The 15,938-nt window shown below is 32.3% G+C and overlaps 2 protein-coding genes across 3 annotated transcripts in view; both read right to left on the reverse strand.

Moving 5' to 3' along the window:
- Positions 1-3,866: 3,866 nt before the first annotated feature.
- On the reverse strand, positions 3,867-10,066 carry LOC139517168 (uncharacterized). Of its 2 annotated transcripts, none has more exons than XM_071307888.1 (5): positions 9,953-10,066; positions 7,762-7,789; positions 6,910-7,053; positions 5,773-6,015; positions 3,867-4,091 (listed from the first exon to the last, which is right to left on the reverse strand). In XM_071307888.1, exons 1-5 carry the CDS (start codon positions 9,953-9,955, stop codon positions 4,063-4,065), a joined length of 447 nt encoding a protein of 148 aa, XP_071163989.1. In that variant the 5' UTR covers positions 9,956-10,066; the 3' UTR covers positions 3,867-4,062. The 2 variants fall into 2 exon arrangements, with proteins under 2 accessions (XP_071163989.1, XP_071163988.1); XM_071307887.1 differs by lacking the exon at positions 9,953-10,066 and adding an exon at positions 8,592-8,677.
- A 4,425-nt stretch (positions 10,067-14,491) lies between these two features.
- LOC139517169 (calmodulin-like) overlaps positions 14,492-15,938 on the reverse strand; it is a 28,605-nt gene continuing 27,158 nt past the window's right edge. The window contains exon 6 of the mRNA XM_071307889.1: positions 14,492-15,734. The gene's annotated coding sequence lies outside the window, so the exon portion shown is untranslated. The remainder of the gene's footprint in view (positions 15,735-15,938) is intronic.

The following is a 15,938-nucleotide window of genomic DNA, read 5'->3' on the forward strand; positions in this document are numbered from 1 at the left end:
TGGTACCGTTTGGCAGCATGAGCTTTGAAAAGCTCCTGCAACGGACTATAATAATAACATTCATTAAATTTTGTAGCTGAAGAATGACCAAATACACAAACTAAATGCATTACAAATCATTTGAGAAACCTGAAACAGCACTGATGGTTGTAAAATACAAAGCAAGCTCTAAATAAGAAGCAAATAGCTCAGAAAAGTATAAGTACAAAAAATGTAGCATGTTGCTAAGTTTACAGTTGGCAGTGTTTTTATGACTGCTGTTATTTGTTAACTTTTTTTTTATTATTTTGGCCATATTGTTGAGTGTTTATTTTCGGTCTAAAGTTTTTATTGCCCCATTTGGTATTTTTTCATCTTTTTAAAACCAGGACAGGTATCTAAATAGATACGTACGTACGTTCTTCAGCAATAGACAAGCGCGTGAACATTATGTCAAGCTCGACGTTATCGCCCCGAATAAGATGTAACATGGTTTAGTTTTGGTGCTGGGATGAAAATGCGGATATTGTTTTATTTCAAAAAGCTGTTATATAATAAGGTAACTATAGAATTTAAGAGAGGCATTCTCGTCGGCCATAGCGCAGATTCCTTGCACGGATTTTGCAATGCTATTGGTCTTTTTTTAGTATATTACTCCGGCGACGTTCTTATTGTTTGGTTTTCAGATAATTTGACAAGGGAACGTCACCATCGAAAAATGTATAACTAACGACTTCAGATTAAAAATCCTCTCTTTTGTCGTAAAATTTGATATCAATTGAGCTTCCTGTTAAAGATATATGGAATCTCCATTGCGAACAAAAATGTTATCTTGTAAAAAATAGTTATCGTATCAAAGCATATATAATAAGATCGTTTCGAAGAAAGCTCGCAATGATTAAAAGTATACATTGGAATTTGATGTGACTGTCATACAAGTGAGATATTAAGCTAGCTTTAAAACCAGGTTAAATCCACTATTTTCTACATAGAAAAGTCAGGAATATGACATTTATCCTTTCGTTTGATGTGTTTGATTAGGGACTTTCCGTTTTTGAATTTTCCTCGAAATTCTGTATTTTTGTGATTTTACTTTTTAGTCTGGCTGATACGGAAATGAATCGTGTCTTCTAACACTATGTCGGCGACAATACATCAGCCTACAGATTTCCAACATCACAAAGAAAATAACTCAAACATTTGAGCTGCAAATAAGTGAATCGCTCACAATTCCCCTTACCCTTAAAAAATTAAATTTGAAGGACATGTCTTACAATTAATTGCTTAAAGAATGATTAAACACGAAAAGATGGAAATGAAATTACACTTTTTAATATTTTCTTACAAGTGGAGTTATTTTCAAATTACGGTTTTATATTTTACCAGTCATTAGGGATGACAACGAATGCATTCTAAAACTCTCATACGAATAAATTGTTTTTGATATGTACTCCCCCTAAGCAATATTAAATATTTTCCTTTTGTCGTAACACAAAAAGTATTCCATTAACGTTTGTAAGCAAGATTATCGGCGCTGAATAACATTTGTGGTTGCACTCATAACATTCATAATCATGCGAAAGGGATAACAGTACAGCATTTGATTGTACACAGATCGTTAACCTGTGATATGTATTAAATTGCCTTTTGTATTACTCACGTCTTATACCTTAAAAAGGCAACAAAAGAGAAAACAAAATTACCAAATATTTTCCAATTAAAAACTCTTTTTACAATGAAACCTTCATTACTTCGAATAGTCGAGTACTCGTGAGTATTTAGATATTTAGATAAACTGACGGAAGTAGAAGATTGAATCAGGATGCTGTCGTACAAATTATCATAATTTTGCTAATATCTTTCGAAAACTAATTATATTGTTCTTATAAGAGGCAAAAACACAAATACAAATGAAAACCAAAAATAAACAGGTTGCAGGTATTCCTTAAGGATCCACACAGACTTCATCAGGCTTAGTACTGTTTTGATTTGAATCCCTATATTAGTTTTTATGCCAAACTGAGAAAAGATCCGTCTTAATTCATTTAAAGTTATATGATGTGAGTTTCTGGTAATTTATACTGTAATGAACATATTGAACCTAAATGCATGTTTGTATATGTCGTGTACATGTGCAACCACAAAAACTTTGTACAGGTAATTACTTGTACGATGCCAACATACAAGTAATTACTTGTACAATTTCTGCTGAGAAAAAAAAATAAGTGTTCAAATGCTTAAAGACATGGTCAGGAACTACTCTGATAACACAAACTATTAAATATTAAAAGAAACTAAGCGGCATAACTCGATAAATGTCACACCATCAAAATTCAATATAACCTCCATGGAATTGTGGTCAGATTGCAAATGAGTTGATCAATTGGTACTATGCAAATCTTAAATGTAACTTTTACGACGCACAACTTTTAAACCATAAAAAACAATCTGGACCTATATTTTATGGTCTATGACATTGTGTTTGAGTTTTGATCCAGAAGTATTTTTATTATCATCGATATCCAAGTTCGAGATTGCTCTGACGTCCAACGGGTGTTTTGCACGGCACAAGCCTGTGTGACAAAACAGCATACTCTGTACAGTGATCGTTTTCGTTCCGGAACTATTTTCCTTTACTCCACTAGGGAAGAGTAGTATGCGGATCGGAGTTTGAGCTGCTGGGAAGTTTGTCAAAACAGTTGTTCGACAGCAATCTCGAACTACGATATCCAGAAGACGAATAAACTCATTACTTAAAAAGGTAAGTAAAGCCTCGGGTACACCTTACCGGATAGCACGAACGGACGCCTAACGGATGAAAGTAAAAGTTGTCCTTTGACAAAATTGTTATCCGTTGGGAGTACGTTGATGTACTGAACGAATAAAACGAACTTGTAACGGATGCATAACGGACACACACCGGACGAGTAACGCATAAAACGGACACCTAACGGAAGCGTACCGGATAAAACGGATGAACAAGATTTACGGAAAAATCAAAGTCGACAATAATAATACATGCAAATCGCATAAATATTCAAAATGTTTCTGTGTAACTGGTTTTGGTTTGTTCTTCAAAATTCCACCGAAGGGCATTGTCTGGCCTGAATAAGAACTGCTTAATTGTGAAGACTTGCCTATACTCTAAGATCAATTATGAATTTATGAACCTTAAGAAATCTGATATACCAATAATTGGCATTTCTCGCGCGTAATTTTCAATTGGCATTTATCCCGGCGTTTCAGATCCGTTCATCATCCGTTTTATCTGCTATACGTACGGTAGAAGTACGTTTCTCATCCGTGCAACATCCGTTTTATCCGTTTAACATCCGGTAGAAGTCCGTTGGTGAATTTATCTTCCAGACCTCCAACGGATGTATAATGGACACGTAACGGATACAAAACGGAAACGAAACAGACGAGTACCGTATAAAACGGACGCCCAACGGACGTTCAACGGACATTTTATCCGTTGGACGTCAGTTCAAAGTTTTGAACATGCTCAAAATTTTCCACCGGACAGAACAGACGTCGAAGGATAAAACGTACGCTTGACGGACATGCAACGGATATGGACGGACGTCTAACGGATAAGAACGGACGTCTAACGGACATGAACGGATTGAAAAAAAAGTAATTCGTTAGGCGTCCGTTCGAGCTATCCGGTAAGGTGTGACCGAGGCTTAATGGACAGAAATCTAGATCGGTAAAAGCCAAAATCTCCAAAAAAAACAATTTCAAACATGTCCTATATTTTTTTGTCAAAGACATTTATTTTCAAAAGATTTGGTGAAGCAGTACTTTAAATATCATTAAATCCAAAAACCCAATTTGTGGCGGACGAACAGACATCGAGCAGACGGGTATAATGAATAAATCAAGCATCCTGCAACGGAAAGTGCTTTATTTCAGAAGTTGTATTGTCTGTTTAACCTTGAATTAATATTCAGTAAATATATATATATGTCTGCCATGAATTTCATTTTGATTTCAAATGCTATAACCATAGACTTTTCATGCAGTTCAGAACACTTTGCAGCATACATGTTTGTAAAAATGCATAACACTGTGTTGTAGTAATCAAACGGATAGCATCATATTAACAAAGTCTGAAATAGAAAAAGAAATCATTAATTACAATAGCAAACATACAAATTATTGGACATATGCTACACAAGAAGAAACCGAACACACCAAGGGGACATTAAAAAAACAAATGTCGATGAATATATGCGTATCGTGTATATGTATGTGTTTTTAATAATAAAAGCTAGAGGGACAATGCAAGTAAACTAAAAAAATATCAAGTTATAAACAACAAACAAACAAACAAACAAATATTTTATTTGCCAATCATGGCGCCCACAATGAGCGGAATAATTGCAGTATAAATTTTCAAACATAATGTAATGTAAATCAAAAAATGGTTAAACAAAGTACTTAATGTGATTGATTTTGATTTAATTGATTAATGTAAAATATCACAGCAAATAAAGTAAGTAATTTGTAATAATAAAAATATATAATATGATATGACCCATTGTTTCTCACTCTAGTTCTAAGGCAAAGGTAATTAAAACTGAACCAAATAAGCATAACATAACTTTTGTACTTTCAGGTTTCGTTACTTTGAAATGTTTGGTTTTTCAAGTTCATACTAGAATGTCAAATCTACTAGTATAAGGATTGGCACAGAGAAACATTTATTCTGAAAACAACCGAACAAGTCGTTGAAATTGGATATAAATTGTAAGCACCATATACTCTCAAACACAGTTATTTATACAATTAGCTTTTGGAAAAGTGTGATATCCACCAACAATCTCTTAAATTTCTTTTGTGGCAATTCTGTTCTCTTGTTCATACTGTATATTGAAAAGGATTCGTGCTCGAGATAACTATGACTTAGGAAATACTCCAGCATAGAATAGCTGTGTGTCCCAAAATTAATTATAAAAAGTACTTGCAACTGGACAATACGTTATCAACATTCTAAAGTTTATTTATACACTACAAAATAAATTTGCATTTAAAACCTGCGTTGATCACATAACAGTAATATTCATAAAAAAAGAATCTATAAAACTTATGCATGAAATATTTGGCACTGGACGTTATGTTTCTTATCGTGTGCCTTTAGTGATGGTGGAAACCTAAAATTTATTAAAAACCCGGATAACAAGTTTATAATTTGATGGGCTTTTGAAATACACACAAACTATTGACAAACGTTTAAAAAAATACTGTTAAAACCCCGCCATGCAATATTCGGATAAATATAAAAGGCATCATCGGAGTTTATAAGTACAAAATAATTAACAAAGTTAACGATTAATTCAACTCCAGAACTATGTGTATGTTCGCTCTAAACGAATATGAAATACTTGCAACTGGACAATAAACAACTGCAGTCAAAGTTACTTAATAATAACAGATTAATTTTGCAATTATTATAATCATTAAAAACCTACATCGAACTAACTTAATCTGATAAATGACATCTTCATCACGTGTGTCTTCCATCATAGAATTGTCGTAAACATTATCAGCGATTTTATTTAAGAGATACATGTAAAAGCGCTAAAAGACGTGTAACGTTTTGGCGTTAAATATTGGACACGTTTTGGCGAACAACAATTATCGGACACGTTTGGGGGTTATGAAATCGGACACGTTTGGGAAATAGTGTACACTTCGGACACGTTTAGGGAGAAAAGACACGTTTGGGAGAATCGGACACGTTTGGGAGGAAGGACACGTTTGGGAGTGTTACATATATATTATAGTTACCATCATAGTTTACTCGTCCATTTCCTTCCTTGTCTGCCAATTTCATCATCTCATCTGCTTCCTCTTCCGTTAAACTTTCACCGGATGTTAGCATCATTCGTTTTAACTCCTCTGCACTTATGTATCCATTGTCATCTCTATCAAAAACACGTAAAGCTTCTCGTAGTTCGTCGTCTGGGTGAACTTCTTTAGACTTGGTCTCAACATAGGAAAGAAACGTCTCATAGTCTATTGTTTCATTACCTGTAAAGATTCATGCACTTTTAGTATCTTAATTTTAGAAACGAGTCCGAAAACATCAGACATTGCTGATACGTCCTGTGGCAAATGTCATTCATGTTCAAGATGAATTCAAAAAATGTTTCAACAAAAAACATAACATGTAAACTTTATTTACAATTATTTTTTTACTAGAGATACATCTGTAATATTAGTAGTGAGAGAAAGTGTGAGAGCGAGTAGCTAGTTTTTTCTTCAATAACTATATTCTTTATCATGGATATGAATTTTTAAAAAACAAAATGGATATTCTTATACATATTTTTGAATGTTTACCCCAACACCCATAATCAGGTGGTGATTGTAGGGGTATTGTAAAATCCTGACAATTGAAAAGCAAATAAAAGATAGCCAAAAAAATAATGCATATGTATCTTAATCATTTGTAAAAGATAGTAGATACTGTTAAGTTACATTTTTGTAAGTTAAATATTCCAACTCTGACCTTTGTAAGTCTTTTGGATTTTTATTTTAGTTCTTTTACATGTTTCGGAGATAAGTGTGACGTCGATTTCGCTGAACTGATATTAAATTACATTATTAGGAATTTCCTCGTATCGTTGAAGTCTAATATGTGGCCCTATGCTGTTTCTACTCTTAGGTCGGATTGCTGTCTCTTTGACTTTCTCAATTCTTTCAGATTTAAGATTATTTACAATAAACATTGTAATTAAAAAAAAACGTGGAAAGTTTTCATTTGAACTTTGATGTATGATTGTCTCATTGGCAATCATACCACCTCAGTGGCACCTCTTTTTTTTTATACTAGTATTATTAAAGATAAAATCACGGCATATTTATATCCTGCTATGGAATCGGCATTTTTCAACCATATATGTTCTGCACATGAATGTTTACCTTCGGGGTCAACTGTTGCTTGAATAGCTGAGATTTCTATTTCTGGAGGATTCAGTCCTAAGGCTCGGACACATTTTCCTAGTTCTGTTTTTGGTATAATTCCCGTATCAGTTTTATCAACCATTAAAAATGCTTCTTTAAACTCTGTAAAGTGTATTCAAAATTTAATACCAGTAGTCAAACTTTTAAAAGTGTTAAGTACAGCTCTTTATAAGAACCAGACAGACTGCCATATACATGTGATTTATGAGGGTTTCAGATTTTATCTATAAATGGCATAGAAGAAGCAGTACCTGAATTCCGCTAAAAAAATGTGAGTGGAAAAATACGAGTGGTTGCCATGGTAACGGACACTCTATAGAGAAATTTAAGTTATTCTGTAAAATGTAATTCCTGTTAAACATGTCTACTATGATGCAGTTAATACACAAATGAAAACGATAAAAACTCTGTACAAATGAAGTACTAGTACTTATGATTATTGAAAGTGCAATTACTGTCCAAAAGATTGAAACTTTCAATAAAATTAACGGTACCAATTTTCTTGCACCAGATGCGCATTTCGACAATCCATGTCTCTTCAGTGATGCTCGTAGCCAAAATATTTGAAATCCAAAGCTTATATAAAAGATGAAGAGCTATAATCCAAAAGGTCCAAAAAGTATAGCCGAATCCGTGAAAGGAATCAGAGCTTTGCACGAGGGAGATACATTCCTTAATTTATAATAATTTCTATCATTTTGTAACAGCAAAGTATGTCTTAGGACTGTTGTCTGATGTATTAATTTCCATATATGTTTTATATATTTTAATATTAAATAAATCTAACATCATGCTTGAAATGGAACATACCTAAGTTCAGTTGTTCTTTTGGGTCTGTCTGGAAAAAAAATATAAAAAATACACTGTTCTGAAAATCAAATCTATTATAACAAAATGATAACCACTAATTACAATTACTGATTGCCTCGTCAGACGCTTTTCGAAAATGAATCATGGTCAAACTATTTCAAGTTTTTTTTTAAATTCTTAAAACAAATTGAATATTGATTCCATTATTTCTTTGGTAATATTACTTATATATATTAGGTAAAAGACAATGATGTTGATTGCTATTGTCAATTAGTTTTGTTGTGAAATAAATGTGTGTATGAAAAGCTCGGACATTATCCTATAGCATAAGTTTTGTTGTCACTGTTTTGTTATACTATTAAAGGATTTACTTTTAACGAAATTAGTGTTTTGTCTTTTTGCATTTTTGTGTCTTAAGATATATATATATCTTTGTTCTCACAAACCAAATTACAGATGCTATTAAATACAAAGTATTTTGTTTAGACTTCTTTCACTTTTTGGTTGTTTTTTTTTTTTGGCATGGCGTTGTTAGTTTCTCGTCGACTTATGAAAATTGAATATCCCTTTGGTACCTTTCGTTTCTTTGGTACATTTTAGAATAACAATAAAAAGAGGCAACATATACCAATAGGGATAGTCAAACTCATATAAAAGTCGAAAACGAACTGAAAATAACATGGCTAAAAACAAAACTGACGAAAATGATAGTCTACAAAACTAAACTGGTGGGGAACTCAGGTGCTCCGGAAGGGTTAGCATATAAAAGCGGATGAAATGGTTACATATATGATGAACATGACTATAGAATATGAAATGTATTATCTTACCACATATTGCAACGGTAAATTATCAGCAGACGTCATATTGTACACTTATGACGTCATGTTAGTCATTTCATTACGTCAGTGTATGTCATTTCATTACGTCAGTGTATATGTATCATGTATGTCATTTCAATGTATTACATTGGAGATCACTTCTAACCTCTTATTAGAACTGTCAGAATGATCTGTCATAGAACTGTTCTAAACTGTTCTAGAAAAGTTCTACCTAGAACTGTTCTAAGTAGCACTTCCAGAATCAGTTATAGGTAGATTTGTCAGGATCAGTTCTAGGGTAGAACTGTCTAAAACTATTCCAGGAAGATCTGTCAAAATCAGTTCAAGTCGTGGAACTGTCAACAGAACTGACCAAATCAGTTCTGAAGATATCCGCAGAACTGTCAACAGAACTGAATAAATCAGTTCAATTACCGTACAACTGTCAGCAGAAATGTCTAAAAGAGGGACGAAAGATACCAAAGGGACAGTCAAACTCATAAATTGAAAATAAACTGACAACGCCATGGCTAAAAATGAAAAAGACAAACAGACAAACAATAGTACACATGACACTAAAACTGTTCTAGTCGTAGAACTGACCAAACCTGTCAGGATTGTAGAGCAGTTCTAATTGACGTCACTGCAGTAAAAACAGTGCTGTGATGAGAATGTTTTAATATATATCATATTCCTTCGATGTGTTTATATAAAAAGACAAAGAGTTCTTAAAAGTGTTCAATGGATATAACTGACTAAATCAATTCTAGCCGTAACAGTTCTAATCGTACAACTGTTCTAGTCGTAGAACTGTTCTGGGCGTAGAACTGTTTAAGTTGTAGAACTCACCAAAGATCTAGGTAGAACTGTCTAAAACTGTTCTAGGGTAGAACTGGCAGGATCTGTTCTAGGGTAGAACTGTCAGGATCAGTTCTACATTGTTGTATGTCGAACTGTCTTTATCAGTTGTAGATCTGACCAAATCAGTTCTAGGTTAGAACTGTTCTATCTAGAACTGTCTAAAAGGTGTCAGGATGACAGTTCTACATATTGTCCTCCTGATAGATTCTGACAGATCTGATGAGAGGTTAGAAGTGATCTCTACTGTATGACGTCTTGAAATTCGTACACTTGCTGTGCAACGCATGACTGGGTCATCGATTTCGTTTTATTTCTACAAACATTGCACTTTAAACGACCTTTTAATTTGAATTTCTCGCCAGTTGATGTACAGAAGACTAATGTAAATAAAAAGTTTGAAATTTTTAACTATAATGTACAAAGTTATTGCGCTATTATATCTCATAAACCGTGAACAATCAATTTAAGTAATAGATATTAGTTGTTAATGTATAAAACTAAATGCTTACCATTTTGATATCGCCACCTTAGTTCAAATGAGATGTTTTGATATAGCGTATTGGATTTGTATTAATAGATTATATTTGACTATGCGAATATTTCTATAGTGTGTTGACGTGTGTATTATATTTTATTGACTAAAATTGATTTTAAATATAGACCTATAAGAAAAGATCCATTTAAATCCAGCTCGAGAAGTGTGTTTATCAATGAACATCAAAATAACTATTTTAAAGTATGTGTAGTGTGCCAAAAGCAGTCAACTAACGGATTTTTGTTTTAACTTTCAACATGTTTAAAATGTAATACAGTGAGACAAAGCATATTTCAAAAATTGAAATCTATAGGTTTGTGTTGAACAATAACCAAATTCGTAACGAAGGAAACTTAAGACCAAGTTTTAGTACACAGAATGAGATGCAATCTTTAAAACGTCATTCAAGAATATACGGAAACATTTTTGGTAGGTGGTGCAAATTTTGTCTCTCCTGTTATAATGCTCAAGATATTTTGTGTTAAAATATCCAGAAAAGATTATCATAAAATTTTAAGCTTGTTTTCATGGTCAATAAGATGGTCTCAAGAGTAAAACATCCTATATATTTGCATTCTGTGTGATGATATATTATTTGTCTATGTTTCATGTTGTACTGTAAAAAAACCACTAAAAGCCACAAAACTGTCCACTAACAACTCTAGTCTAATAAACTAATTAAGATTGTTAAGAACGTTTAGCATTTTTTCTCTCTTTCTAATAAACCCAACATCAAGTAATTTCCTCGCAATTTGGTTAACTTTTTTTTGGTAACAAGAACGTATGTTAACGACATGGCACATAGTATGAAATTCAAAACAGTGTAGCTGTGGCCATTGATTGACACATTAAAATCATTCATTGACTGGGACAATTTAGGTGAACGTTTGTATGTAACGAACAATGCTCACTATGTACTTTTTAAAGACACTTAAACTATGGGGTCACCAAAGGTTCTCAACACCTAAATAAAGTAATTCGAAAAATTAATCAGAAATAACACGATATTTTGATTTATATCAATTATATAAATCAAAACACAAAGGTTATTCCTGATTAATTTTTCTAATTATTTTATAATTAAAGGCGTTAAGAAACCTTTGTTGACCCCACAGTTTAAATGTCTATCGTAGGTACGTCATGAACAGTGGTTGTTACAGACAAACGTTCACGTAAATTGTCCCAGTCAATGGATGATTTTGATGGGTCAATCAATGGCCACAGCTACACTGTTTTGAATTTCATACTATTATATTTAAAATATAATACTCTTCTGTTGAAATATATGATAAAGCGTATAAAACATGGCAAAATCCGTATCACATGCCGTATCACCCTCTACCAATATCATCTCTCGGGCCTAAAGGCCCTTGGGCTGATATTTGTGTCTCGGGATGATACGACATATGATACGGAATTTACCATGTATTATTCTCTATATATAAGTTCTATCCTGTTACCCCTTTGGTCTATCTTGTTACCGATAAAATCATTGCATATATATTGTAATAGTCAAATAGGCTTAGAAATGTGTGTTTGGAATCAAAGTGAGTTGGTAGAAGCTAGGTGTTATTTGTGTATGAAATACAGTGAGATCAAATAAAAGTAAATATATACGGAATTTTAATTGTTTAGTGACAGCCTATATTAATCGCAGGATTTTAGTTGCTTTGCTAGTGCATAATACCGGAAAGCTATCTACAAGAAGACGACCACCAACGTTAATTCTCTAGTTTGGGTTTGAGTTTTTTTTTTTTATTAAGGTCAATGCAGAAGAGCGCTCTGGTTGCACGAAAATCATAAAATTTAACATTCGTTATCGTTTAATTTGACCTGCTCTTGGTCTAATTACTGTCATTATTGTAAATACAAAATATCAGGAAATAATATGTTTACTGTACTTTTATGTTGGTATCTTTTTTTCAGGGCTGATGTTGTGATATATCACATTAAGAAATTTCACTGTAAAATGAGAAAATATCAATCATATACACGTTTTTTCAACGGTGATGTATGTTTCAGTTGACATACTTTAGTTCTTTGATGCATGGCTTTTGAATCTAAATAATGATATTTCAAAAATGACTATTTAGTGTTTGTAGTCAACCTTCCTAGCAAATAAGGCCGAAAAATAATACACGTTTCCGCTAACCCTACCTACCTTCCTTTTTTGTTCCTCCGTCAAAAACTTTGATGCCATTTCGGAACAAGCATTGTTATAGTCAGACTGATTCCCTAGTTGTAACGTTAACCATCTTATAAATGTTTGTCAAATAAAAAATTATATTACCTACCTACATTGTGTACCTACCCTTTTTTCAGCATGTATAAGCGGAAGCACATGTATTTTTTTTTTTGTGTCTTATAATGACAAGTAACTACTGAGATTAACATGTTAAGCTAATAAATAATAAGTAAAGCGCAAGACATTTTTTATTGTAAAATGTGTCGTGAAGAGAAAAGGTTATTGCTAGTCAATGTAACGTTAAGTCCTGTTAAATCTTACTTCAAAATAATGATATATTAAGTTATGTTGAATACCGATTACTGCTGCTGCTTGTCAAATACTGAAGGTTGGGGAAAATATATCGGATTTAATATATTTTATACTTTCAATCAAGTTCTGGCTCATTACTCGCAGGATCTAACAGTTGTGAAATAAAAACGTGTAAGTTTTAACTTTGTATCTAAACAGAATAGTTGTAATGAAATGCAATGTACACAGTATTCGTGTATAGAAGTTGGAAATATAATTTAATTTATTTTGATACGGCTCTCTTTTTTAACTTCCCTACTTTTTTATCTAAGATTTGTTAAGGGCTGTAGATTTTGACAACAGATTGATAATCTACTCTCCTCTCCATCATCTTTCATATTGAAATGAATAGCATACGAAGCACAGTTAAAATAAGTCAGTTAGGAAAGACATTCAGTTCCCGTTTAAAATCGGTATTACAACCGATACAAGTAAAGCTTCTTAACATATGCATGCAATACCCTTTCGACATATTAAATGATTTACTGAAATTTTATATCCTAACAAAATTATGATAACTTACCTTTATATACTCTAATAGCAACACGAATACTGCACGGCAAAGTTGATCTTATGATTTCCCAAATTTTTAAACTTTTTATTTTTTTAAATTCTTACAAACATTCTACTCGAATGTTCTAAATGTACCATAGAAAAGAGTAGACAGTTTAAACATTCAGACTATACTCTAGAATAGTTTGGGACAGTACAAATCTAAAAAAAGAAAGGAAAGAAACGCCACCTGCTTTGAAATCATATTCTCATGTTAGAAACTATAGTTTCAAACTCGGAAAGAAAAGAAAGAAAAGAAAGAAAAAAAAACCTATATATAGATATAGGAAGATGTGGTGTGAGTGCCAATGAGACAACTCTCCATCCAAATAACAATTTATAAAAGTAAACCGTTATAGGTAGTTTGATTTCCTAAGAAGTTAGTAAAAACGGACAGTTATTCCTTCATATTGAGAAAATATAGATTATTTAGACATTGTTAGATAGCAAGGTGTATTGCTAAAACAATGCAACAAATTGATATGTTATTAGATCTCTATTTAGTCCAAAGGTAAAATGTATATATTTATGATAGTAAAGGAATAAATCGGCAATAAGTCTGGTATCATCTGAATATCAGTACCTTACTTTATTTGTACCATGACAGATACTGATATACCCTAATTTATTGACAGATTAATTGAAAAGGGATTCTGTGGTAGTACTGTACAAAGAGGAGAGAACTCCTTACTAAAATATGCTCCCCTTTATATACTATTATATCTTAATAATAAGTTCCACATCAAACATCAAACATGCATAGAGCTTTGTAAAAAATGACAAATTCCTCATTGGCTATTTACGTTGTTGGGTTGTTGTCTGATAGATGCATGATTAAGGTCTATCCTCTTTTACTCTTGAAATTCTTTCCAAACACAGACCTATACTTTCATGAATTACATTGTATTTGTAACATAAATTAGATTTTTTCCTTTGATGTTTTTATGAAATAATTTGCTTAAAAAGTGTGGTGAGGCAAAACCATGGTATATTATATGCAAATTAATGTTGTACCATACTTTGCTAATTAAATATGCAACTCAACTAGAATTCAAAGGAAAAAGGCGGAGCTTCAGCCATGGTATAACATATTCATGTTCATGTTATTCCATGGCTGAAGCTCCACCTTTTTTTTTTAAATGTATCCGCCTCTTAAATATTTAGGAAACTGTTAAACGTACTAAAAGGTCAAGATCTTCATTTGTTTTCATTTCATAACAAAAAGCAATAAATTATGTGTACCCACTAAAACGGACAAGCAGTTTATTCTTTTAATTGCTGTCATTGAATATCAAGAGAGAAAATAAATCCCGAAATTGATTTGAAACTTTGATACTCTATAGTTTTCCTGGAAAATATTCACATCCCTCGGTATAAGTGTACTTCCAGTTGCGTATATATTACATGCATGTCGGAACAATTGTGATGATGGCGAATTTCTTCCTTTTTTCGAGAACAATCTAAGTGATATATAAATGTCCATAACTTCGATGAGCCAAATAAAGTTATATATCGACCTGTATTTAAATCTCTTCTTCTTCTTCTTTTGGTATACTATAGTCTATCGTCATTTGATGATTACATACTGCATGTTGGCATACGTGGACTTGTCATTTTACAAAACTTTTACCCCAATTTACGCAAAATGTATGTTTCTTTCTTATGTTCTATGTATACATGTATATGTTTTAATTTGCGCTATAGGTCCGTAACTTATAATCCAGGCGTATATACGAATGGTCGACAAGTGCGTACATTTTTTAAAATCAATATTTCTGGCCTTCACCATTGACAACGAGTATATATTACATTTTACCAAATTTACCCTTGGAAAAAATACGTATATAGATTTTTATTTCATCAAATCTGTTTGGTTTTTTTTTGGTATTATTTATATTTTTATAAATAATTTTCTTTTCACCAGAAATGTTATTCATAAGCAAGCGTATGAGTTTAGTAATATCACTTTCGGACACGCAAGATAGAGGTCTATATTATACACCTAATAGTTCAAAATGGAAAGTTATAAGTTATCGGCCGTGTACACTTATCAATACACTAAGAAGTGAAACGATGCATGAATTTGCAAACTCGACAGGAAATCGCTTAACTACCTGGACGTGTCACCTCACACCCCCTACAATATCTTTGGGAGTAATACCTTTAGCCATGCGGGTGATAAGTGGAGCGAAGATCCTAATTTATTTGAATAAAGTTTATTACATAAAAGAATTATGAACTAATTAGATTTCCGAAAACAATTCAAGTTTCACGGAAGACTTATTTATGATTTGAAATTTTGACTTTTTCACTATTAAATTCCTATATTATCAGTCTAAAAATAACAGATCATGGTTATTTAAAAAAAAAAAAAGAAAATTTTCCGTATCAAGTTAGTTAACTAGTCGGATAAAACAACCATACGATTGACGAGATATCGACACGCAATTACGACTACATCGGTTTACTGTAGTTTTGGTCCTTAGACATATCGTGACTGCAAATCGAAGAAGGTGACAAAATGGCTGACCGCAGAGAATTGATACTCTAAATTTAAAATCGATGGTGATCTCTTATCTAGCAGAATAAAACTTTAATATCTATGAATTTGAGCATTTTTATACAGAATAAACATAATATCAATTTTTGATTTTTTTGCGAAGTTTCCCTTTAAGAAACCTTTTTCAAACTATATAGAATTGTTACGAATTCCCCTAATTTTGGAAACAATTACTAAATGTTTCTTCTTTAAGTTGTGAAAAAATGAAATGTGAAACTATCATTTCCTTTGCGAAGATCCGATTAAATTTCGATTTTAAAAAGGGGGTACCTATAGAAAAAAGGAATAAATATCGGCTACAAATATCTGTGA

This window comes from Mytilus edulis, chromosome 3 (assembly GCF_963676685.1).
Source record: "Mytilus edulis chromosome 3, xbMytEdul2.2, whole genome shotgun sequence".
Lineage (NCBI taxonomy): Eukaryota > Metazoa > Mollusca > Bivalvia > Mytilida > Mytilidae > Mytilus > Mytilus edulis.